The sequence below is a fragment of the Columba livia genome, chromosome 3, assembly GCF_036013475.1.
Source record: "Columba livia isolate bColLiv1 breed racing homer chromosome 3, bColLiv1.pat.W.v2, whole genome shotgun sequence".
Classification (NCBI taxonomy): Eukaryota; Metazoa; Chordata; class Aves; order Columbiformes; family Columbidae; genus Columba; species Columba livia.
The window spans coordinates 117141322-117165426 of NC_088604.1; the positions used below are offsets into that span (position 1 = coordinate 117141322).

Below are 24105 nucleotides of genomic sequence, written 5' to 3' on the forward strand. Positions count from 1 at the left end.
TGGCATCACTGTGCTACTCAACGGAAAAGGAACAGCATCATCCTATGATTAAGTCTGGCACCTCCTTTCACTGCAATACCGCGCTCAGACCTTCCTGCTCAGCCCAGACTCTCAAGCCTGTTTAGCGTAACCAGAGCTCCCACCACGCGCTGAGGTCTGTGTATCCTGAGACAACATGTTTCTTAAGGTAATGCCCACTATAATCTCCAAGTCATTGATAATTGTCAGGGAACTGAGTGGAGGTTTAGAAGCAAGCCATCATTAGTTCAAAAAATAATCACACTGATAGAGCCTTATGCTGCGCTTTGAAGTTTACCTTGCACGGACTAAACCTTTTCACATCAGAAAGCCTGTGCAGGATGGAGCCTCATTGAAAAGCCTGCTGGGAAAATTACTGAGCAGTCAGTCCTTCTGTTAATATCCTGTTAAAAATGAATGTTTTTAGACTAGAAAGCAAGCACACTCTGAATAAAGATCAAAGCCTCACAAGTTTCTTTGTAAATCTTTTCAAGTAGTTCAGTTCTGCAATCCCTTGTAACAACGAAGGCTATTCCAAAGTATTTCCTAACTCATTAACAACATGAATCTGCCTTCCTCTTTACTATTAGCAGAGGTGCACATTGACTGTCCCCAAAAGATGAGCCAGTTTAGTGGCCGACCCATTATTTTCTAACGTAACAAGCTAATGAAAAGAATCTTATTCAGAACCTAGCAGAAGTTTAACAGTGGAGACAGAGCTACTGACCCCCATCTTCCAGAAATCATGGTTCAGAATTTTAGCCTTTGTACTTCCAAGTGTCAGGAAAGATTTGAGGTTGAGTTTAACAATGACAAAAAGTTGGGACTTGCTTCAAATTTATATATTGATGTATATGTTCATTATTATACAATGAACATCAAATGGAGATGTATCATTGCTACTAAGAACACAGTCTGATACTGTTTGTGGCTGCTCTGTGTTTATATATTACTATTATCTTCAGATCTCTATTCGCACCATTATTTCTTCCATAGATCTACCACTTCTTGTTGTTTTGTGCTGTATTACACAGCACACATTTTAATTTTCACTTGAGAAGCAAAATCAGTGTGGAATTTTAACTGCAACTCTTAAAAACTTCATAGCCTAATGTAAGAGCAGCACTGCCCAGAGGTTCAACCTAATTAACAATAGCCTGAAGGTTTTTACTTCCCAATACTACAATGAACTTAAAAGGAAAAAACCTCCTTTTCTTGTCTGGACTGCCCTTACTGGATTAAGTAGTACTATGCAATGGGAGGTCAGTGGAGCCATCCTCATGATTAAGTTCAAGGGATTAATATTTCAGTTCAGTTGGTTTTTTTTATTTAAACTTTTGGTTTTTTTCAAAGGTGATATTCATGCTGACTACTTCAAACTCAGGTGACTCTCTAATGACCCATCAAGTTTAAATGAACCATGCAGAAAACTGTATTTCAGTGATGTTCAGCAAGCATCCACAATGCAAAAATTGACATATAAGGTAATTTCAAAAAGCTCGAGGAAAAACACAAAGCCTGTCCCAGGGCTATGCAGAGTAGCTTGAACTCATGCCCATTAACTTAGGTTCACTTAAGTCTACAAGAAGACAGTGATTGACTTTGATGGGGTTTGGATCTACAGTACCAGCCACCATGGAAGTACAGGCAGAAACTAACGAGGTCAAACGAAGGAGCCACTGGCACAAAATGGCATCAAGCACATGCTCCTTGCCAGAGATCTGAGGGTAATCAGAGTATCCAAGGAGATGTGCAAGAACTGTTTTTCAGAGGTTCAGGATTTTCAACTGTCTTAGCAACTTAAGGAACTGCAAAATATGTCTCTAGGATGAGGTTGTTGCTTAAAATCCAAGCCTGCTTCAAGGGACAAAGATAACAAATCTCCCAGAGAAGGTCAGATGCCATTCTCGCACCCAGACCTTCCTTTCTCTCTTTGTGTACAGCCTCATCTGGGTTTCTGTTGAGCACCTGAGCTCCATGAGGAAGGGAAACCTCTGAAGGAGTTTTTCTTTCTTAATGCTTAGTATGGGTGAAGGACTTATCACCTAAGCTCTGTACTATAGTATGCTTTTCATCCTGCCATGCCGTTTGACACCTTAGTGTCCTCTTGAACAGATCTCTTAATTATATTGCCAATAGCACAGCTGGGTTTGTGGTCAGACCTGCCTGCTCCCAGGAGAGGGGATATGCACATTCCCTAGAAGCCAGTGGAGGCCGGAAAATTAGGGGATACCACAACTTAGAACCATGCAGAGAATCGGTTCCTTTGGTTCGTCCCTTCCCCACCGATCTCAGTGGGCCACAGCTCATGGAGGTCCCACTGGGGCCTCATCCAGATCTCAAGCCTACTCCAGGAGGAGTGAGCTCTCCTACTGGCGCCAGTGTGGGCTGGATTTGGTCCCTGGCTTCTCTCCTTCTGCAGCTAATGCAGTTCATCCAAGTTTAGTTCACCAGAGGGTCGAGCCTGAACTGAGACGAATTTCATGGAACTTCACTAAGTCCTTTGCTTTTTTTCCCACTGAGAGGCATGCCATCAAAATGTATAACACTATCTCCTTAGAGCTCTGATTTGTTTTTAATCTGATTTCATTTCTGTGTACCACTGTTGGTGGCTTCTATCTTGCAAAAGTTTTGTAACATGCAAAACGTTATTTAAGAAAAAAAAAACTGGCAGTAGAACAAAACCTCTTTCTGTTATAAGAACTTATCTTTTTAATGCTCCATCAGTGTTTTATTATTACTTTGGTACTTGACATCTTCCAAAAGCATGAAAAAGTTCTTGAGAGGTGTATTCTCTGATGCCAATTCTGATCACAATCTAGTTGAAGATAAGTTTAATGAACACTGGAAAAACAAAGGCCTTTCATAAGTGATCAAGTTATTTGAGGCAGCAAAATACTTCAAAAACATTGGTTGCTTGGTTTAAAGCCCTATCTCAAATACGTGTAGAGAACACATTTTTGTTGGGGATAACAGAAATTTATCCTGCATTTTGGGAGTATTCCAAATGATGGTAGGCACGTATCAGAAATGAATGAGATTATTAACTTACAAAACCCCTTTTAGAACAACAACTATAAAATGTCATCTTTTCCCCATCTCATGTAAATGTATTTGGAACTACAGAAATTCAGACAACCATTAGATTTAGTGATGGTGAAGGAATAATTCAGTCATCTGCTACTCTATGTAACAGTAAAAAGATTATTCTGAGTTAGTTACAGAAGTTATTCCTAAAAATTTCTTATCACTTATGTTATTTAAACTTTCTTACATATCAATTAGTTTGAAATAATAAGTCTTTAGGCTATCCATTAATTGCAGCACTGTAGACATGATCTGTATTTAAAATTATGCAAGGAAAATTAAGCCAAAGCACCAAGCTGTCTTGGCTAACAAAAAAGGTTTCATCAGCCCTTCGGATAAAGAAGGAGAGAGAATGGGGGCACTGAATTCACAGGAGAACTCTTTCTCAGTTTACTGTTCTCTCTCGTCACACGTTAACACAGACTACCGAAGCCACAAGCCGCTATCCGCGTGCTCAATCTGCAGTGTTGCATTGCCAGCGCAGTCATTTTCCCACTGTACGGCATGACTGTTTTCAAACCAAAAAGAAAAGAACTCGGGTGATTAATGCAAAGGAAGGACAGCAACGTATCTAACCTGAAGGACAGCTGATTTACAGGATTCTGCAGTGGGATCATTTACAAATGCAAGGTAAATGCGGATGGGGAATTTAAATAGTTTAGTCACTCTCTTACAAGTCGGAGGGAGGCTGGTTGCACAGGAACATCTGGTCTGTATCAGGACAAGACACCGTTTTCAGTTTCTCCTGCTGGTATGGCTCTAGGCTATCAAAGAAGGCTTCAACCCACTCTTTTAATTCTTGCTGTTTTTGCAGAGCAGATCTTAGGACAACTGAATTTCTCTTGTCTGCTCATCTTTTGCTTCGCTGCTACACTGAAACTACAATGTGGCATTTGTACCATTATAGCTGGTTCACGCTGTCAGAGGCCACATCAGTCAGAGCTGCTGACGGCGGCTGCTTGTCCTCAGCAGCAGCCATGGAAAGTGGGATTATTTTTAAAAGAGCAGCCATTAATTGGTAGGAGGTTTTTGTCAAATCCTCTATGCCTGCGGCATGAACGAGGAGCTGAATATAACATTCAGTGGATTCAAATGGATTTTGGGAATGGTGTCTTCCTGCCATAGAAATTAGAAAAATAGCAGCTGAAATATTCTGTATTGCACAGTGTGCCTGACGGAGCCAATCACACCTGAGAGCGACGCTTCTTTAAAGACAGACAAACTCACTCTCTCAGTCCTCCCTGCGTGTTACAGAGCTGCTCCATCTTGCTGTCTGTGCTTAACCGCACTTTTTAAAAGAAAAGGCAGAGCACCAGACAGGCAACTTTCTGTGTGTAATACAGCTCCTTCAGTCCTCAGACAAAAGCAGTTTACACTTGTGTGCACAAAGATGATGTCCCCTTTATCATTCTGCTTAGCCACCAGGAGATTTCCTCCTGCCAGTATCCTGCGCTCGATATGGGACTCTCTTAAAAGACCCTAAAAATGTTCTCTATTATATACATGCTTATAAAAAAACAGGCTCTTACTAATATTGATAAACGACTACAGGAGGGAAACAAGGGTGAACACTGAGTCAATCCACTCATGATGTGTCTGTGTGCTTGTGGACAGATACACTAACAGAACAGGGGAAAGACGGAAAGCGTCTGATTATTTCTAAGTAAATCAAAATAATGACTTCACTGGCATAAACACAGATTCTTGTATAAAAATTCGTGTTACTGAAATATTCATACAAAAGACACTGTTCAGGGAGGGTGGGTAATAAAAGGGTCTTTGGTGAGACGTTTATCAAAGATCTCTTTTTTTTCTGATCTCTAGTGTATTGTAAGAGAGGGACCTGCAGAAAGTGTCAGGGTAATGACAGAACTGGACATGAAACTGGCCGTTGTCGTGGTGGGCACCTCTAACAGATGATCGCACCAGGGAGGTTGGGTGGTGACACTCGCTCACCCAGAAAACTTTTCTAACAGGAATACAGCAGGGCACAGAATACTTCAACTTCTTCAGAGGAAACGTTCTTATTTTACAGAATATGTTCTCTTCTTTACTGGGGACTGGATGGGAAGACAGACACCTGTTTCACCCGAAAGAGCTGGACCTCTGAGAAGGTTCGCTGCTTTTTCACACTATATCAGTTCCTGCAGCAGCCAACTGAAAGGATCTTGGCCTATGTAAAATCCTCAAACAGAGTTTATAGCAGTGAACTAAATCTGCTTATGAGGGAGTTGCAACTATTAAAGGGCAGCTGATATTCCAAGAAATTAACCCCAGTCATATTTAAAAAGTCACCAAAAAAGTAAAAAAAGCCTAGTAATAATTAAAAAAATTGAATTAATTTTCAACCAATTAGTATTTTCAAGTGTGAGCCACAGTAGCATCAGTCTGAATACAAATGGGAATGAAGGGTCCTCCAGGCCAGGAGATGTTAACGTTGACATGGAAGTGGGGAGAAGTTACTGCAGAATTTATTCCATTATGCCATGGAGAGCGTGAGCCCCTGCTCAGAATTACAGTGATTCCCCAAGAAAAAGACTGACAGTGAATTACCGTTCCCAGGAGCTTCTACAATTTCCATGCCACTTAGCATTACAGGCTCGTACATCTATCACACCTCAACTTCAGCAGCACCCAAGCTATGTGGTATATGGTGTATTACTAAAAAAACGGGGAAGGATTTAATTGCCACCAAGGCCATCAGGCCTGTCATGAACACTGAGATTCCTGAAACCTGGTGTCTGCTGTGAAAACTGAACCGGCAGAGTTTTCAGCAGAAAGGAGCATTTTAAGAGCAGAAATACTAAACTGAGATCTCACTGACCTATATAGCACCATGCAGAATAAAACTCTGATCCAAACAGGTCCTCTTAAATATACTCATATAAATAATCTCAAGAAGGACCACAGATAAGCTATTCTATATACTAATAGTTTCTAGAAATACTAACCTTCAGTATCAGCAGTTTGTGAAATAATTTGTCCTATGGGCTTCACGCCGTATGTTTTATTCAGGCATTAACACTCACTTGGTGAAAATAAAGCTGTCAGAATGTGAGCTACCACATGCAATATCATTCCCAAGGGTCATACAGTAATTAAACATGGAGGCTGACATTGCACCACGCAGAATTCTGGTTGCGTATAACAGTTATTAAAAGACTGCCAAAAATCCACGTTTAGAAAGAAATGCCAGCTTGATTCTAGACAACACCTACATATGGTTGAAGCCCCACTGAAAAACTCTGTCATGCACTTAAGTGTTCATTAGAAACACAGCTTAAAGGATGAGGAAAGCATAGCAACAGCTTCTAGGTCCTACTTTTTAGAGCTCTCATGAACCATCCCTACCCAGCCAAAATGTCCTTGTGGAAAAGCCATTTTGCATGAAATAAAAAAAGCTGCATGTTCAGACAAGACTTATTAGTCTACGTTCTCTTCTTCTGTCTCAGAAGATTTACCTTACGTTCCTGTTATTGACAAACATAACTGTTAACTAAACGGAAGTTCCTCCTATAGATGACTAACGTTTAATCGCTAGGGGATTCAGACAGTTCCTGAATGAAATTGTAAATTTAGGTCGTTTCTCTAGCTGTTATCAGGGCTTAGAAGGATTATATGCCTCTCCTGCAGAGAAATATTCTCTAAGGTCATTAGTTTTGTTCAGCCCAAAGCCAGTGGTTTCTTACAAGGGAGCAAGAGCTGAGATCCTCCCTTATGCCCTGCAGGAAAACTCGACTCTTCCCTCCCGTGCACCCTCCTCCTCCTCTCCAGGTACTTCAGGGTGTTCAAAATGCCTTGCCCTGTGGTTGCAGCAGGGACAGCTTAGGGCAGAAAGGGATGCAAGAAAAAAAAGCTTCCACCCATCATTCTCCTATTTGCTTTGAAGCAAGGGAAACCTCAGGGTGATGGATTCCTTCACCCCAGTTTGGAGATCCCTGCGTACTCAGTGCTAATCCATTTTGTCTCCTAATTTTCACGTGCAAGTAGGGTACACTGAATGGTAATTGCACCATGCACAGCTTCCCCTGATACCATTCCCTTTACACAGTCTATGAGGCTCAAGTCCTGAGAGTAGGACAAGGCAAAGAATAACTCTGGTGGCATTGTAAGTGGTTACATGGCATCACAGAAGGTTCTTCCCTGAGATCTCATCTCCTTCTAAGTGTGCAATTGCCTAGTTCCCCAGCATGCTCCCAAGATATCCTAATTTGACCCAGGCAGGTGATACAAGGTTGGCCTCATTTTGTTCAAAATGTAAGTGATGTATGACAAGAATAGAGTTAAAACGAGTACTTCTGGTTTTTCAGGTGTTCACTGAGTTGTTTCAAGGCAGCTCAAATCTATTCTTATCCTCCAGCTTTTCAGGAAAGGAAGACAGATCATCCCTCAGGAAGAGAAATCAATATTCTTGTGACACTTAAACACAAACAACAAAGAAATCCCAGTTCCCTAGTGAGCCATTGCCAATTTAGTTTTACCATCCTCAGTAAGTCACTCTTGAATACTGACAAGGTGCCAACATACTCATAATGGGCTCTACTTTCTTTTGTCACAACTACTTTGCTCAGGAAATGTACACTTTTAGTTGCCTTGTCTGCCTTCAAGAGGAAAACAACATTCATGAAATCAAGGCCCCACCTAGCAGTTTTAACCTCTAACCGTATCACGATTAGAGAACAAAACAATATTTAGAATTGTGTTATTTTTAAGTAGTGTTTGAAAAAATTACCACTTAATTTGCAACAATAGAAACATTAAAATAAACCATAAGCATGTAATGATATGTGTAGATACATGAAGAATATGTCAGTGTCCATGAGGGCAGAGACAGGTGATTCACAGCAAAAAAACCTGACAAATCAAGTTGTAGTCACACTTCATAAATCAATGAAACTTACTTTGCATTTGCCTTTCATTAAATCTAGAAGTCAATCTGTATTGTGCAAGTCACAGATCAAATGTACAGAGTGGGTTCCCTCTTCCTTGCCGGTACATGTCCATAGAATCATCCGTGGTGAGCAGTTAAAAACCAACCAACCAACCAACAGCCCCCGGACAGCCTGATAAAACATCCTGGGGGGAAAGCAGAAGGAACCACCATATGGATGGTGGCCGGGAAGCAAAACAGTGCTCACAGCAAACACGTTCCTTCACCCCTGCTGAAGGTGCATCGCTGCCAACACTGGTACCAGCACCACACAGACTGGAAGAGGAGCAGCCCCAAAAACCAGCCTTGGCTCTCATCAGGAAGGACTATCAATTACACAACAACTCTTACGACCTTGTGTGGGATGGTGAAAAGCCACAGAAGGATGTTCCATAGCAAGGAGGAGCTGCAGCTTTCTTGAGAAGGCTCCATTTACTCCTGCACACGTGTGTGCACTGAGACTGAGGACCCAGAAAAGCCAGCACTGCCTGCCTACCAATTAACCAAAATCCTTTGCATCCAGGAAACTGCAGCAGAAAGGCAGGTTTTGTTACCAAATACAGTCCTCACTGAGAAGCCATGATGGTTGTCTCCTCAAAGACAAGCAAAGCATATCAAAGCCTTTCAGAAGAAACCAGAAGGTACAATATTAAATAAAAATACAAAGCGAGCAGGATTCACTGATAAAGTGACAAAAATGTGTGGCTTATTGCTACCCCCTTGACAGTGAAAGCTTCAGAGCTCCTGCATGACTGGATTTACGGAGGTTTCAGAAAGTTGGCTTCTACATGATCATGCCTCCTGAAAGCAGAGGCACCCCTGAAATAATACTTCATTCTATCAACATGTTCTAATCATCAGCCCTTCCATAAAGCAATGAAACAAACTCTTACTTTAATCTAGTTTCATCTGTCTTTCTGCCTTTCCCCAGTTGTCTTCTGTTCTCTCCGTCCTCCCTGAAAGACTCACTCTCATACCTCTAAATCTTCCCCTTTAGGCTTCACTAATCCTGTGTTTTTGATTCGCATTCATAAATTCTTTCTCTTTGTCCCCCAATTTTTCCTCCTGCTCTGATGCCCTGGTTAATCCTTTCTTTATCCCATACTCTGGTGTCCCAGATGACAAATCCCTAATTTATCTGCTTGGTAAGCTTAATCTTCACAGGTACCCAGAATTCCTACCTTCAATACCTTTCCCCATCTAAAACCTCTACAACTCAGATGCTCTCAGTTCCTACCCTCACATCCTCCCCCCGCATCAATCTTCTTGATTTCTTTGGCGAGACGTTTCATAGTCCCTGGTTTTCTGATCTGAGAGTACTGCAGCTACTGTGAGCAGAGAACAGAGGATTTTCTGATGAGCCAAAGGGCTGTGGAAAGAACACTTGTCCAACCATGCTGTTACACACAGCCCCTGACCACTGCACTGAGGTGGGGCAAAGCGGCAAGAAATAAAACAGGCAGGGAGACAATGAGGTGGGGTATGGTTTGAAGAAGCCACAAATGGCTTTCCCGGTATAAAAAGGATGTAATGGCCAGTGGCAGCACATGTTATGCAGCTAGCAGATAATAGTCAGGGCTATAATGGCTCAAAGATGTCAGATAAACCAGCAGGCAGTAAATTGTGGATGCTCCTGACTTAGTTTTGACATGTAAAATGAAAACAACATTAGCATTACTAGATAAAAAGGGGAATGTTTCACTCACTTTCACTATAGTCTCATATTCCATTTCTACTTCTGTTTTTCCTCTACTTCTTGTTCTTCTATGCTCTTTAAAACAAAACCAAGGATCATTTCAATTTGATGTGATTAACAATTACTCTAAGCTGACATGATATAATTCCGTGCATTACAGTAAAACAACATCTCTTTCATCTATGCACTTAATGAAAAACAAAGTATTACTTCAATGCTTCTGTGTGCTGGCTCATTAATATTTGACTAGGAACACATTAGAGAAACCAGTCTATTTATCACAACCTGTCGCTCCATACTAAATGAGGACTGTGTTATGTGGGAGATCTGGGTTCAGTTGAAATTGCAGCTTACGCACATTGCAAGAAGTGTCATGTTTTTGTGGGAGGGGGGAAGCAGCATGTATCTGAAGGAAAAAATGAGCATCAGCCATGCCAGCTGAAGCATCCGCTTGAAGAAATACCTCCGGCCATTGCAGTCAAAAAGCCTTAATACTGCAATCATGCCTAACGCCATGAACTCGGTGCGGTTGAGATGGAAAACCTTGCAGGACAGGAGTGGTGCTGCTCTTTGACCAGACAGCTTATTCCCTCTGAGTCAGCCTCGCGCGAGCACCTGAGCAGGACGAGGGACAGGACGTGGTGCTGTTGGAGATGTTACTGTCCACTTGCTTTCATCCCAAGTTGGTGTTTCTCTCTGGAGCTGAAACTTCTGTTTGACAGTTCAAAAGAGCGGCAGGATTTCCAGATTGTCCCGTCAACCTGGAATACCTGACGTGCTGCAGGCAGCTGCGCGCTGCTCGAGCTGACTCCGGGACAGCTGTGGTCCCTTGCGCACCACTCCGAGCAGCCTGAACCAAACTCTCTCCTGAAGAGGTCTAAGGTCTGGATCAGAGAAGTCCTGAAGGTAATCCAGAAGCAACCAAAAAGACTCAGGTGTTTTAGTTTCTGCAGTTACTAGAAGACAGCTATAAAGTTATAGCCGGAAACTGAAATAAGGGTGATATTTTGGTTCTAAGTGCAGCCTTTAAAGAGCATTGCCAGGCCATTGTAAAGGGAGTGCAGTATGTTTCATTCTGTGTTAAGTTATTGTGGTAACTGTCTTGTTTTACTCAAAAATGAGTGTTATTTCAGTATTAAGTGATTTACTGCTTTATGTGGATAGTAATTGCATGAGTATATTGCTGAACTTGATCCTGTTTGTAGAAGTGAAATCGCAGCTCTTTTATGATACAGTTGGTACCACTAAAATCTTGACACTTCCCACATCATGTACTTTATATTCCATCACGTATTCAGCACAGTATTGTATTTACATTGCCCAGGAGCCAGAGCTGTAAAGGCATCCAGTGTAATATGGTGACATTGGGTGAGAGTTAGCCCTGGAATAATTGCATGTGAGTTCATTGAGGTAAACTGTATTTTGTCTTAGCTGTCAGGTTTGTTACAAATCAAATTGAAACTTGAAGCCTTCAAAAAGAAATAGAAACAAACAATAGCAGAAAGTTACGTTTTCTTGTTTAATATTCAAAGATTACATAGCTTAATAACTGGAGAAGTACTTTTAAAGATTTTCACAAAACATTTCCTCGCAAAGCATTTTTTTAAGCTGAATATACTTATTGATCACTTCCCTGGAAATGGGTGAAGCAGCAGAACAATATATTTGAGCACTGTGTCCTTGTTTTACTTTCATGCAGATTCAGAAATGCCTTATAATTTGAGTCACAATGGCAGGCAAGAAAAATTACAATTACCTAACAATGTGGCTGGATTTGATTGAAATTCTATGTAACGGAACTTATGCCACCTTCTTATATTCCATTGCAACAAATGAATGAAACTATTTTTGTTTAGTATTTTCTCCTTGAACTCTTTCTCACCTTGGTAGCAGTGGGCTGTAAAACTAGTGCATTAACACCAACACAAATGGTGTTATAAGATACATGTTGGGTATAAGATGGTCAGGAAATGGGTGCCAGTGATTGTGGCCGCTTGCACCACTTGGACATGCAAAATGCATCTAAAATATGAGCTGAGGAAGCAGAAGGTGACAGTTTGTAGCAGGAAAAATGTAGCAGCCAGAAGGTGAAATGTAAAGTGAAAAAAGAAAGCTACTTTGTTTTGCATAGTTCTTAGCACTTCTCCTGATGCACTCTGTTTTTCTGTCCCTTTGATCTATATACTTCACTGGTTTTGTGCTCCCACTGACAGACAAATCAGATAAAGTGCCTTACTTAAAATTGACAATTTTTACAAAATTACATGTATGTTTGCAGCACACAAACATTTAGTTCCCGTGGATGTTGGCCTAGTTACTTCAATGAGGCTTGTAACTACTGAAAGCAGGTTAAGATTTGATTAGAAATTCCCTTAAAATCAGTCTTGAAAAACACCGCTAAGCATCCTCTTGCTAAATATTCTTAGTTTGTGCAATGTTATTGCTTTGCCTTACTTTTGGCACTGTTTTTAGCCAGCCTCCCTGTTAAAGTACGCGTCTGGGGTTGTCAAAGTGTGTGTCTACTTTGCGTGCAGGTATGTATGGGCTGGTGCTCAAACGGCAGGAGCCGGTGTGCGAAGTAGGCACGGCATTTGCAGATGTGCAGGTTTTACCTACCTGGAGGATGAACATCGGGCTCAAAGTAAGTCAACATGTCAAAAAAAAAAAACAAAACAAAACAAAAAAAGCAACATCCAAAAATGATAACAAACCAACTCTACTTGATCCAAATGAGGATTTTGCCATTGGTCATTTATCAAAACACAGTCCACTGAAAGAAACAGAGATATCTGGATAGCATGAATTCCACCGGGATAGGAAATTATAAAGTTAAAAGATACAACTATTTAGCTGGAGAGTACATACCACTCCAACCCTATATTGTTTATAGAGCTTTTAACAATATAGTCTGTGCACTTGCACCATTAGGATACTCCCGATCCAAATGACGCTCGTGTACCAGACGTATATTATATATTTACCACAAGGGTTCTCACTAGTTTTGGAGCTCCAAATGTCTTGCAGCATAAGAAAGTGAAGAGAGAAACACAGGGATTAAAACAAACCAACTTTCAAGTTCTTTTCTATTCTGATGGTCATGACTGTAGTTGTCGTAATTAACTGGTCTTTAAAATCCCCAAGCAAATTCTTGATTCTGGTGTGAGAATTGTATTTCTGTATGTACAGACACGGAATTGAGCAGCTTTTTGTGAAATCTCTGTTGCACACATAATACAACACAGAAAAGACGTATACTTTCCCAAATCATCATTAAGCAGCCAAATATCTATTGCTTTCATTAGTGCTGAGACTACATTTTAGAGAAGACACACATGGGAACTAGACTGTGGAAGAACACTAATGACAGGGTGATGTGTCCAAACACTATCTGCTATTCGAAGTCAATTCTAATGCTGGTTTCCTAGCAGTTTTCTGGAGACACCAGACATCAGAAAGTCCAGAAATCAGTCCTGTGCAAGTTTAACCTTTAAAAATACTGAAGTTGAATATATTCTGGATTATCTGGTGATCCTGAATGTATCCTCACTTGTGCAAAGGGCCACAAAAAAGGCTGCATTTTATATTTCTGGTTTCTAGGCTACTGTGAAGAGCTGTGGTGCATTCTCATTCATGGTGACATTACTGCAAGGAACTAATGCTACAATTAGTCCAGATTAATATTCTTGCTAATGCATAGATATGTGGCACAGAACGTGGTTATTTACCACAATAAACCATGCTGACCTAAGACCTCCAGTCAAATGTTGTTAATATGACTGTATCCTTTACAATTAACTTTTATGTACCTTTAAAACTGCAATGAAGGAAAGTGTATTGTGTCAGCAAAAGAGAAAGGGGATACTGCTTATTGACAAGAGCTGACTCACAGCACATCATTTAGTTCTCTTAATAATTCACACCTCTCTCAGTTATTCAGTAACTTACACACGGTGCTGTTGGCTTTGCCTTTTGCAGACACTTTAAAGTGTTTTCTGGGACCACAGCAACACAAAATCACCATGTTAAAGAAGAACAGATTTTAGAAAACACTATGATGGGCAAAGTTTTAAGAAATAGTACAACCTGAGTGATTTTTAGAAATGAAACATTCATGCCTAACTCCGTTTCCATACTATACTGCTCTTATCAAAGGTTCAGCTGGCTACAGGAGACTTCTTCACCAGCAGCAACTAGAGGGACATATTTCTGCTGAAACACTGACCAGCTAATTAAGCAGCAAGCAGAGCTGACTGGCTACTCAACTGGGGAAAAAAGACAAGCCACCTGGAAAACAACACATACTGTCCATTATTCAATCAAAAGACCACAGAAAAGCATCTTGGCCTTCATGGAGGAAGCTCTGGCCTAAATTACTAAGCCATGACCCCTTTCCAACATTTGTTTCCAGCTGTGTTGTGTGTTGTAGAGTTCATCTTCAAAATAATGTGCCAGATGTGTTTTACATGAGTGTTCTGTAGACAGGTATCTACACACAGAAGACTGAATTGCAAAGCCAAGCAGAAAAGGAAGGGTAGAGGTCATGCTTGCCCATGGGTGTCATCTGCAGCAAGGTTGCACAAACAGACACTTAGGACAAAATCTATCTCATGGCAACACAAAAACAGTACAAAAAACATTTAAGGCAAGCAACCTGGAGTTATATTTTGAAAGCTGTGAAATCTTATTATATTCTTTCTTGGATCAGACAAGATTCTCCATGTCCCCGTCACAAAGACAATGCACATGTAGATTTGCTTATTAATTGGTCCGAGACTGACTGTGAAGTAGACGGAGGAGGAAGTTCAGGAGGAAGAGAATGGTCCTGGCTTTGATCTCACTTGGTGAAACAGTTAAACCAATTCTGATTAATTCTACCGTGTGCCAGTGAAAATCACTGATTTAACGACAATGTGAGTGAAAGCAATCACTACACAATTTCACACAGTCCAACCACAGCAAGAGTAGTCTTCATATGCACTCCTATTTCTCGCCTTGGGTAAGAAAAATACATTTCTATTCTTGCTTCCCACTGATTACTTCAGTTACAACCTTCTAAAATATCAACTAGTACTATAAAACAGCTCCAAAGATTAAGTCAGAATATGCATTTTTCATCTCTAAAAGAAAAACCCCAACCCGAGCCAAACCCCAATACAAACTCCAGGCAGAGGATCACTGAAGTTCTGTAGGTACAAAACATTATACATATCACCTTTCCTGTATGTAGAATAACATTAATTTGCTTGCAAGACAGATGAAGATCAAGCAAATGGAATTTATTTATCAGAAACATACTTCCATTAATATAACAAATGACCGTTAGACACAAAAAGTCCAGTTTGGAACTCTGTTATCCTCTGGTCAAGCACGAACAGTTAATACACTGTGGTAATGAGGCTGACAAGATTGTGTGAATTTCTCACTTAAATTGAAAGTCTCAAAGACTAACTCATTTAGGACACAGGCTTGCTCCACTGGAGTCAATCTGAATTTTGCTATTGCTATCAGCCAGAGTACATGAAAAGCTCGCTCCATGGCTGAGAGGTAGTCAGGCAAGCCCTGTGAATCAACTGCTTATCACAAAGAAGCAAAAATTACTTTAAAAATGGAAAGGATGCTAAGGGAGTCAGTACTGCTATAGCTAATCCAGAACAGCAGGTCAGTGAGGGACTATTTTAGGGTTCATCAGCAGTTATGAAAGAATCCATTCCAATCTGGTCAATTAAAGGAAATGAAAGAATCAAAGGGAGTTTGATTACCTGTTGGAGTGGGCTAAGCAAAGAAAGCAACTATAGAAAGACATTGTGTTTTTACTAGGCAGAATGATTTTTTGTTATTACTCAGTAAACACTAAAATAACTGAAGTCATGAGTTGACATGGCCACCGAGAGCTTTAGCAACTACTCACTTCTTTACCAACTAAAATAAAGCCATTTTAGCTGTTCTATATGGGTCCCATTAGCGTAAAGCTGGATTCCTGTCTGAGTACCAAGGCTCCTATACAGAAAACAATCAGTGTTCACAAAACCTGTTGTACAAGAGTACGAAGCTGTCAAAGACTTTGTGCAAGAATCTGCATTACCAAGGACACTTTTCCTCTCATAAAGACTTGGACTAGATCACCCATTTAAAATAATCCTTTGATACAGATTAAGCATCTCAAAATTTCATGTTAAGCAATTCTGAATTTTCACTCATCCTTCAAAACTCAAGTTTTATAAAGATGTATATATGTGTAAGAACGTAACAAGAACAGGGAAGGCCCTCTGTTCTCTGCGGTGAACCAAAAAACTAAGAGAAATCAGCTTAGCTCCATCTTAAAAATAGCTTTCTGTCCGCACAATGCATAATTTTGAAATAAGGTATACAGTACCTAAAACTAGAACTACTTGTCCAATGCCTAGTTAAGCATCAGCTAACCTAGTTATTTCTGTAAGAACGCAGCCTGCAGCAATATTGGCTCCATCTTCCCTCTGTCCTTATAGTAAACAGGTCAAAGAGAGTAAAACCCAAAAGCTTTTCGCTGAAACATACTCGCTGCCCCAATTTAGCAAGTGCACCACATTATTTGCTTGTTTTATAGTGTAAAGTGTTCATACATGGATTCTGTAAGTGAAGTATTTTCAGGGGATGTAAAAGACCAAGTTATCTGATCTCGACGGTGAGATAGAAATTGCTTATCCATAAATGTCACTCAAATTTGGAAGATTGCAAATGAAAAAGAAATCTTCTCCTATCCCAAAATGTCATTCTAAATCACACCAGTACGTATCCAAAGTGATACCAATAACAGCTCTGAAATGATTATGAGCAAATACCAGTGAAATTGAGATAAGCATCAGGGAAATGGATGTCTCGTTGATTCAATGCTCCCTACAAATGAAGTAGTTTAGCCGTCTTATCTGACAAACTGATTTCCTTTGCAACTTTCCGCAAGTCATTTCACTGCTAAGGTCTCAACTCTCCCATCTGCAAAAGTGTATGAAATATACGTTATTAGTTCAACTTTTAATACTACTAGAATCTGAAAGCAGTAGCGTAGTCTTGTCTTACAGAGCTAATGTGATAGCTTAGGCAATTTTAGGTCTTTCTCTGTGTTAAATATAGCAGATTGCACAGCTTTCCCCACAGTAAAAGGAGATTTATTTCCTAAGAATGTTCAAAATCCAAATCCGTTTCCTAATGAAATGTCAGATAAAAGGATCTTTTACACACAGACCACATCAAGAAAATGTCATCTCCCAAAATTTCATTAAACATTAAATGATTGTGAAATAAGCAAACAAAAATATTATTTTTTTGACAAATTGTTATTAGTTCCATTTACTTCCTAAGATGTAATACATATGCCAATTAGTTCTTTGAATGAGTCAATGGGGGAAGTCCCTTCTGTCCCAATGCTCCGTATTCTACATTAAGCTCGTTAGTTTGTGTCTAAGAACAGATTTTCAGCTTCATTCTTCTCTGAAACCAGAGTTCGCCTCAGACAGATAATGTAGCTGCTGCTGATAAACTCAAGATGCCTTAATGTCAATTTGCTCAACGGAGAATCTTGCTTATTTGGAACTAATTTAGTACAGCAGTACCTGTTTAAAATCAATTCACAGCAGACTATTTCCTATTTATTGCTAATTAAAATCATGGAGTTCCTGTTCCAAATGGCATATAACCCTGAAAAATTAGCTACAAACCCAGTGTGTTATTGACTCAACTGGTGGACTATGTCTAGACTTACCACCTAATTCTGAGGTTCATAAGAACAACAACTGCAAGCAATGACAAAATGGCCAAAGTGAAGTCAGGCGATGAGGGAAAAGTAGGAGCCACTCACTGAGATTTGTCTTCTCAACATTACGAAGTGCGGAACAGTTTAACCATGGTTCTCATCTCCTGCCCAGGGCACCAAGAGCACAGTAGGTTGGAACTCTTTCTCGGCACATTAAATCTGGGGAACCACCCAGCTTTTCTGTCTCAATTCCAGCCCTTTCCGGCCTTGAAGAGAATAATACTCGAGTTGTATGCCAAGCAGATATCTGCAGGTGGCATCTGGGTTTGACCTTACCCACCCACACTTTTGTTGTCAGGTTTGTACAAAAATATTTTCAACTGATTGTGCTGGGTGGATATAGGGCAATTCTTTCACTTCTGGAACACAGTGAAGTCAGGAAAGGACACAAGCATAGGAAGAGCTGAGAAAAATGGGTATTTAGAGTGGTACTGAATTAAGGAAGATGCCACCCATTGCTCCTGAGTGTTCACGTTGCTGAGATTTGAGTCTCTGGCCGGCAGTTACCGGGAAAGCAGTTCGTACTGGGCCAGGAAAAAATGCTCTATCATGATGCCAAACTTCCAGAGGACACGGAGAAGGGCAGTGCAGTCCATGTCTCTTTTCACTAAACCTCATAAACTGAAAGAAGATGCAATTACAGGAAGAATGTGCATTATTTTGGCTTACTAGTGAATCAACCCTTCTACTTCTCCAAAAATCTTTGCCTCATCCCCACAGCAAAAGTCTGAAATCTGCTTAGGCTCATCTTAGGGCGATCTAATCAATCGCAGCATCCTGAACTGAATGTCCACCAAGAAGTTTAAGATCCTATGCTCAGAGTGATGTACAAATGTAAAAAAAAACCTCTAGGAAGCAACCCTGCAGATTTCTGAACAGAAATGTCTTCAGAGCTTTGGCAAATCAGGTGCCAACAAATGTCTCTTTATTTGCACCAAGTCCAGCAACACAGAACCGCTCCTCTAAAGCTTTTATTTTATGTGCCCAGATAAGCTGGTTGTCTGAGCACTGTACATGCGGGTGAATTTAGAGTTTAATCTCTCAGTAAATGTTATGAAAGGTAACTTAAACAAACGTCAGTCTGGAATATGCCTAATTCTCAAAAGCGACAGTCATGCTCATTTTAGAGCAATCCCATTCAGAACCAATTGTAAGAAGATCCAGACCCAAACTGTAACGAATGTGGGCCAGCAGGTAAAATTCTCAAACCAGAAATAAGTGGAAGAACTCTTTATTCACCAGGCTAAACAGACGGTGATGAGTGAAGGCTACTATGTTTTAAAATGTTGCACTGAGTCTTACAAGACTTAAAAGGCAAACGCAAAAATCTCAATGCTTTATAAAACCAGGCCTGAGCATTCACAGCTTCAGAAGAAACTGGATTTTAAAAGTGTTTAATTTTGTTAACCAGCATTTTCTTTTACACCCTAAAAATACTTATTCAAGAAGTTACCCTGGTTTGCCTCTTTTCGTTGTTGAATTTTTTTTTAAACAGTGCTTGAATATATCAATCACATTGCAAAAAATAAAATAGGTGTGTATTTAATGTGATAATCATACTGAATGTATATTCACTAGGTTTAACAAGAAAGAAGTATTTCAAATTGTCTTTCACGATACAAGTGTTTACTTCATCTGTTTGAAAACTCCGTTTAGGAAGTAAGTGGGGCAGGGACTGGCTTTGTGAGAGGCCGATGCAGAACTGAACACTTCAGGGTGTCTGTTCCTGCTCGGAGCTATTGAAAATTCATGAGAGCTACCACTGCTCAAAGAGATTGGGTCCTACTCTAGCTGCAAAACATAAGGAGACTAAAGCAAGCTTGTAATATATTAAATTTATTCAAACTCCATTCCCCCCCCCCTGAAGGATGGCTTCAATTCCAATTTATGGATAAATTAAATTGGTGAAGCTAAAGCGGATAGTATCCCTAGCAATCCTGCTTTCTCTCCTGAAGATTGTGCCATTCTTGCAGGCATGGCTGAGCAAATTCTGTATCTGCTTGCTAGTTGCTCTTGCTTAAATTAATTAAGTGCATTAATGTAATCTGCTGCCAACTGGAATTTACATTAACAGGCAGGATCACAACTAAGGAAGAAAGTTGGGGGTTACATATCCCCCTTGGCCGACGGCAGGGAGAAAGCTCAGGTTGAATGCAGCTGATACAGTTCTCCAAGTGACCAAAGAATGAGAACCTACACACTGCCTGTCAAGTCTGATTAAACAACCATGTTTTTGGTTCCCTTCAACCTCATTGAGTAGTTCAACACGCCTGGCAAGCCAAAAAAGCCAGCAGTGCCGAGACTTTATGAAAGGGAGTTGTAAGTGCCAGTGGGCAATTCCCTCCCCTGCGGCAGGGCTGGGCTGGGCCAGGCCAAGGGCTGCAGCTCCCAGCCACCGGGGGAATTCTGAAGTACCGGGAAGCGATATGAATGCAAGCAAATGTCTGCAATAGCACTTATTTTCTGTGCATTTCTTATCAAATAATGCAATCAAATTAATAACATGAATAGGAATACCAATGCATGTGTTGATATTTAGATGATGAAATGTACCTCTGTTGTTCAGAGGACTAAACAGTTTCTGTACTTTGAAAGGTTGAAACACTCCATTTATCTTTGTCTTGTTTTCTGACAAAACTTATTTATTTACTGTATGTCAGGGGAGAAACCTAATTTCTAAGGACATTTTCCAATTAACTTTCTTAATTAAAAGGTTAGACTCAATTGGTTTATAAACAGTACTATTTAAAAGCACAAAATACTAAGATTCTGGGAAACAGCACTATCAGAAACTATCCCAATTGTCAATGTCCAGGTGTTACAGATGTCTGGCATTATGAATGCCCGCTCATTTTTGCCTGATATGTACACAATTTCATTTGCTCCACAAGTCTCTTACGTTATTAAGGAATTATTATTCTCTTTGGTTTCTGTCAGTGCTATAAGCAAGTGCTCACATGCAAGTATGCACTTTAAACTATTTGCTTTAATGAGTTTTATGTTTAAGTTCTGCTCTGAATATGAATCTGTAACAAGAGTCTCTGCAGAGATCCAGCTTCATGAATTTGTGCTGGAATCCACTAATACCCTGGGAAACGTGCTGCTGCGCTGATTCACACATCTGCCATTCAGACTGAGATCTTTACAAATCAATGTAAAAACTCACAGTTTCAGGAGGGAGCGTCATGTCAACTTGGGTCCAATCAAAACCTTCCTGAAGTTACTCTAAGTCTTTCACGTTATAACTTTGAAATTAATCCAGACTCATGGATAGAAACCTAGAGATCGCATTGCTGTGTCTGACTTGGTGATCAACTAGAAAAAGACTCATCCAACTGAATAGTTCACAAGTACCAGAGAAAGATTTAAATCCAATAAAGTGAAAAAAGAAGACTGCAAGCCACTTTAAAGCACTAAAATTACTTATTTCCCTAGTGCACTTATACCAAGTGAATATACACACTTTTTATGGATACAAGGATATTTCACATCTAAAAATAACTTATGCTGTACACTGATTGCAAATCTAGATATACCCAAAGCAGCCTGTAGCCATAGGCCAATTTACAATACTTATGTAAAATAGAGAAAGAAAATAAGCTGAAAGCAAAAATCAGACATTATACTTGTCACATATCCGTTGTGAACATATGCAATGAGTTATTGGAAACTTTCTCTGACACACAGTAATTTAGATGAACATACTTGTTAACAGCTTCAGTACTATACCAGATAGTTTTCCCATATGTTGAAAAAATAATCTTCAGTGGACAATAATAATCTTAGGTTGTGAGAACAGGTATTGTATTTTCAACATATGATATATTTCTCCTTTTGTAACGTCAGTCAGCTTTCAGCAAGATGCATTCTTATCCTCAAACACAGGCAGCTGAGTCAACTGAAGGTAACGCCACCTCTTACACCCTCACCTAAACGCTGGCCTGAGATGTTCTTTATTATGGGCAGATACAAACATATGGGTAACGCTGCTCACGTCCTGACCGTCTGGCAACAGCTTCACACAACTTCTAAGCAGCAGTTTTCTTTACTTTACTACTAGAGAAACGGAAATAAATGTGGTTTGATGCACTTACTGCAAGTAGAGGAGTTTCTATGTTCCCATAAAATGCTTTCAGAAATAATAAAGTTGGAAACTCCAGTAGGGCCTCATCGTAACTGGCGAAACCAAATAACTCTGAATTTTGAAAACAATTAGTCCACAGTATGTGAACACACATTTTAAATTAGCGTGTTTGTGTGCAGACACCAGCATTGTATTCTCATTTGGTAGTGGCGTTTCTGACCGCATGAGTCACAACGCGGGGAAGGGAGGCTGAGAAAACCTGATGGCTTCCACACTTCAGGGCGCTTCCTTTGTTCAACAAGAAAAATGCTACTTCTGTTCAGGACAATATAAGAGTGAACTTCTTTGCATATGTTAAATCCGTTTTGCAGATAGCACAGAACTTGGAAATCCATAAATCTGCCTTTCCCCTTTTTTGTTTTCCATACAAGGGAATCTCTGACTTCACTGTTAATGCAGTCAACTAGCAAAACTTGAGCAGACCACAAAACTCCTTAGTGGGATTAGTGTTTTCAAACCAGGACTGGGAACCATCAGAACTGGATTCTAATTTTGCCATGTAGCCATCTCACTCTGAAAGATGCTTAAGCCAAAGATTTCAAACACCGACCCCTAAAGTAAAGCAGCAAAATACAAAGTTAACTATGCACTCCTGGAGAGCCTTTAATACACAAAAAATGCCATACTGCATTGGAAACAACACAGGAAAGTTTCATTATACATTGCTTTCTTTTTGGAATTTTCTGTTCATTTTAGATTTCAGACCCACAGATTTAAAACTCGGCCAAATTTGTCTTGACAGTGTCATTTCAACTGAGCTACAAGTATCTATTTGCTGGGTTCAGCTTCAGAGGCTTTTAAACACTGCTTGAAAAGCTAAGTTTCCACAAAAACAACCCTTAGATAATATCTAGAATCTCTCTTTTTAGCAGCAATTGACTACAATGAACCATTTTCGCTTTTATTTCATGTCTTCCGCCTCATTTGTACCTAACCCTGAATTTCATTGAATCCTCAGTCATTCACTGAAATATAAGTATGCCTGTAGCAATTAAAGTAATCCCTGATTTGAAACTAAATGTAGCCATCACTGACAAAGTGCAGACTAGCAAACTGGTAGTAGCGACCCTAAGATTTCCCAGACTTCGGGATTTTCCCCTCAAGTATTCTTGTGACGGCAGGTAACCCTCCTGTAGTCTCTGCTCAGTGGACCAATCCTGTTACCAAGGTCACCTTTGCAAAATTATATTTGCATCCAGCTGACGTTGATTCATGTTGCCAGATGGCGAAGGACAAAGCACAATCGCTCAACGCAACGCGTGACCTACTTACATGCCTAACAATCTGCTGTTTAATACTCTGGAAATGCATAGAGACTTTGATTAAAAATTTAATTTTGTTTCATAGTTAGCCCACATGTGGCATATACATTTTGCATACCAGATACATCTGTTCCAACAGGGTGGTAGCATGATGCCTCCAACTTCTTTCTAAAACAGGGCATATGAATGCCTGTCATTTCCTTATTTACTAAAGGAATTCTTCAAAATAATTAGAAGCGATTGGTTTACACACAGACAACTAATGAAGAGCCAAACACTCTCATGCTGGCACCACATAAATAATGACAACAGTAATATGTCAGCTCTAGAAAGGAAGAATGAAGATATGATACACACAAAAGTCATGTAGAGTTTCTAATAAAAAATACAGAGGTCATGGGGAGACTCTTTGTCTGTGCTTAAATAAAGATAAGTGGGACAACATAATGTCTGCCTTGACTACAATGTGAAGATATGCAAGAATACTAGAAGTGATATTTGGTCATTCTAGGTCAGATTCCCCAAATTGCTCAGGGCTTTAGGAATATAACATTAATAACTACCAGACTGAATGAGCCCAATGTTGACTAAGACCTGTGCTCTGCCTCTGCCCTTGGCTAGTACAGGTGCTGTACAAAGGTACAAGAGCTCTAGAGCAGATGCAGGTAAAATAATTTCCACCTTTAAGATGGCCTTGCTGGTCGTGATCTCTAGTAGTGAAAGACTGACTTCAGCCCTGGAGTCCAAGTTTTAGCAAAGTTTTAGCGCTTTCCAAAGCACCATTCAACAAGAATTTAAACTCTGAAAATGTCATTTCTGAAGTGGTCTCCAATCCCAGTTTCAATCTACTTAGCTTTGACAGACTTTCCAGGGCTTGGCACCTATGAATCTAGCCAAACTGTGAAGAGTCTTGAGCATTCAGCAGCTCCTGTTGTGAAAGTTCACAGCCAGACCCTCAGGAGAGTTTAGTGCAGTGCATGAAGCTTGGCACGTATACCTCAATAACTCTTCTAGATGGAAACAGAATGCTTTTAAAAACATAAACCCTCCAGGCTATGAGAAAGGAAAGCAGAAACTGTAATGACTGCAGAGAAACAAATCTAATGTTCTATCACAGATTAAGGAGGAGGTGACAGATGCAAGCTGGAAATTGTCCCATCCCATATCAATGTTACATATTGA

General features: G+C 40.1%; 1 protein-coding gene and 1 long non-coding RNA gene across 8 annotated transcripts in view; one reads left to right on the forward strand and one right to left on the reverse strand.

Moving 5' to 3' along the window:
• LOC110356273 (uncharacterized) overlaps positions 1-23370 on the forward strand; it is a 74018-nt gene extending 50648 nt beyond the window's left edge. Inside the window, exons 3-4 of one of the 5 annotated variants that reach the window (XR_010471922.1) lie at positions 1-12372; positions 13884-23370. This is a non-coding gene — a long non-coding RNA (uncharacterized LOC110356273). The other 4 variants (XR_010471921.1, XR_010471923.1, XR_010471920.1 and 1 more) reach the window with 4 other exon arrangements.
• PLCB1 (phospholipase C beta 1) overlaps positions 1-24105 on the reverse strand; it is a 405394-nt gene that overhangs the window by 12951 nt on the left and 368338 nt on the right. Inside the window, exon 32 of one of the 3 annotated variants that reach the window (XM_065059871.1) lies at positions 9742-9806. The exons of the other annotated variants lie outside the window; for them this stretch is intronic. Within the exon in view, the coding sequence (XP_064915943.1) occupies positions 9768-9806 (39 nt within the window). The 3' untranslated portion in view covers positions 9742-9767. The remainder of the gene's footprint in view (positions 1-9741; positions 9807-24105) is intronic. 3 annotated transcript variants of the gene reach the window in all.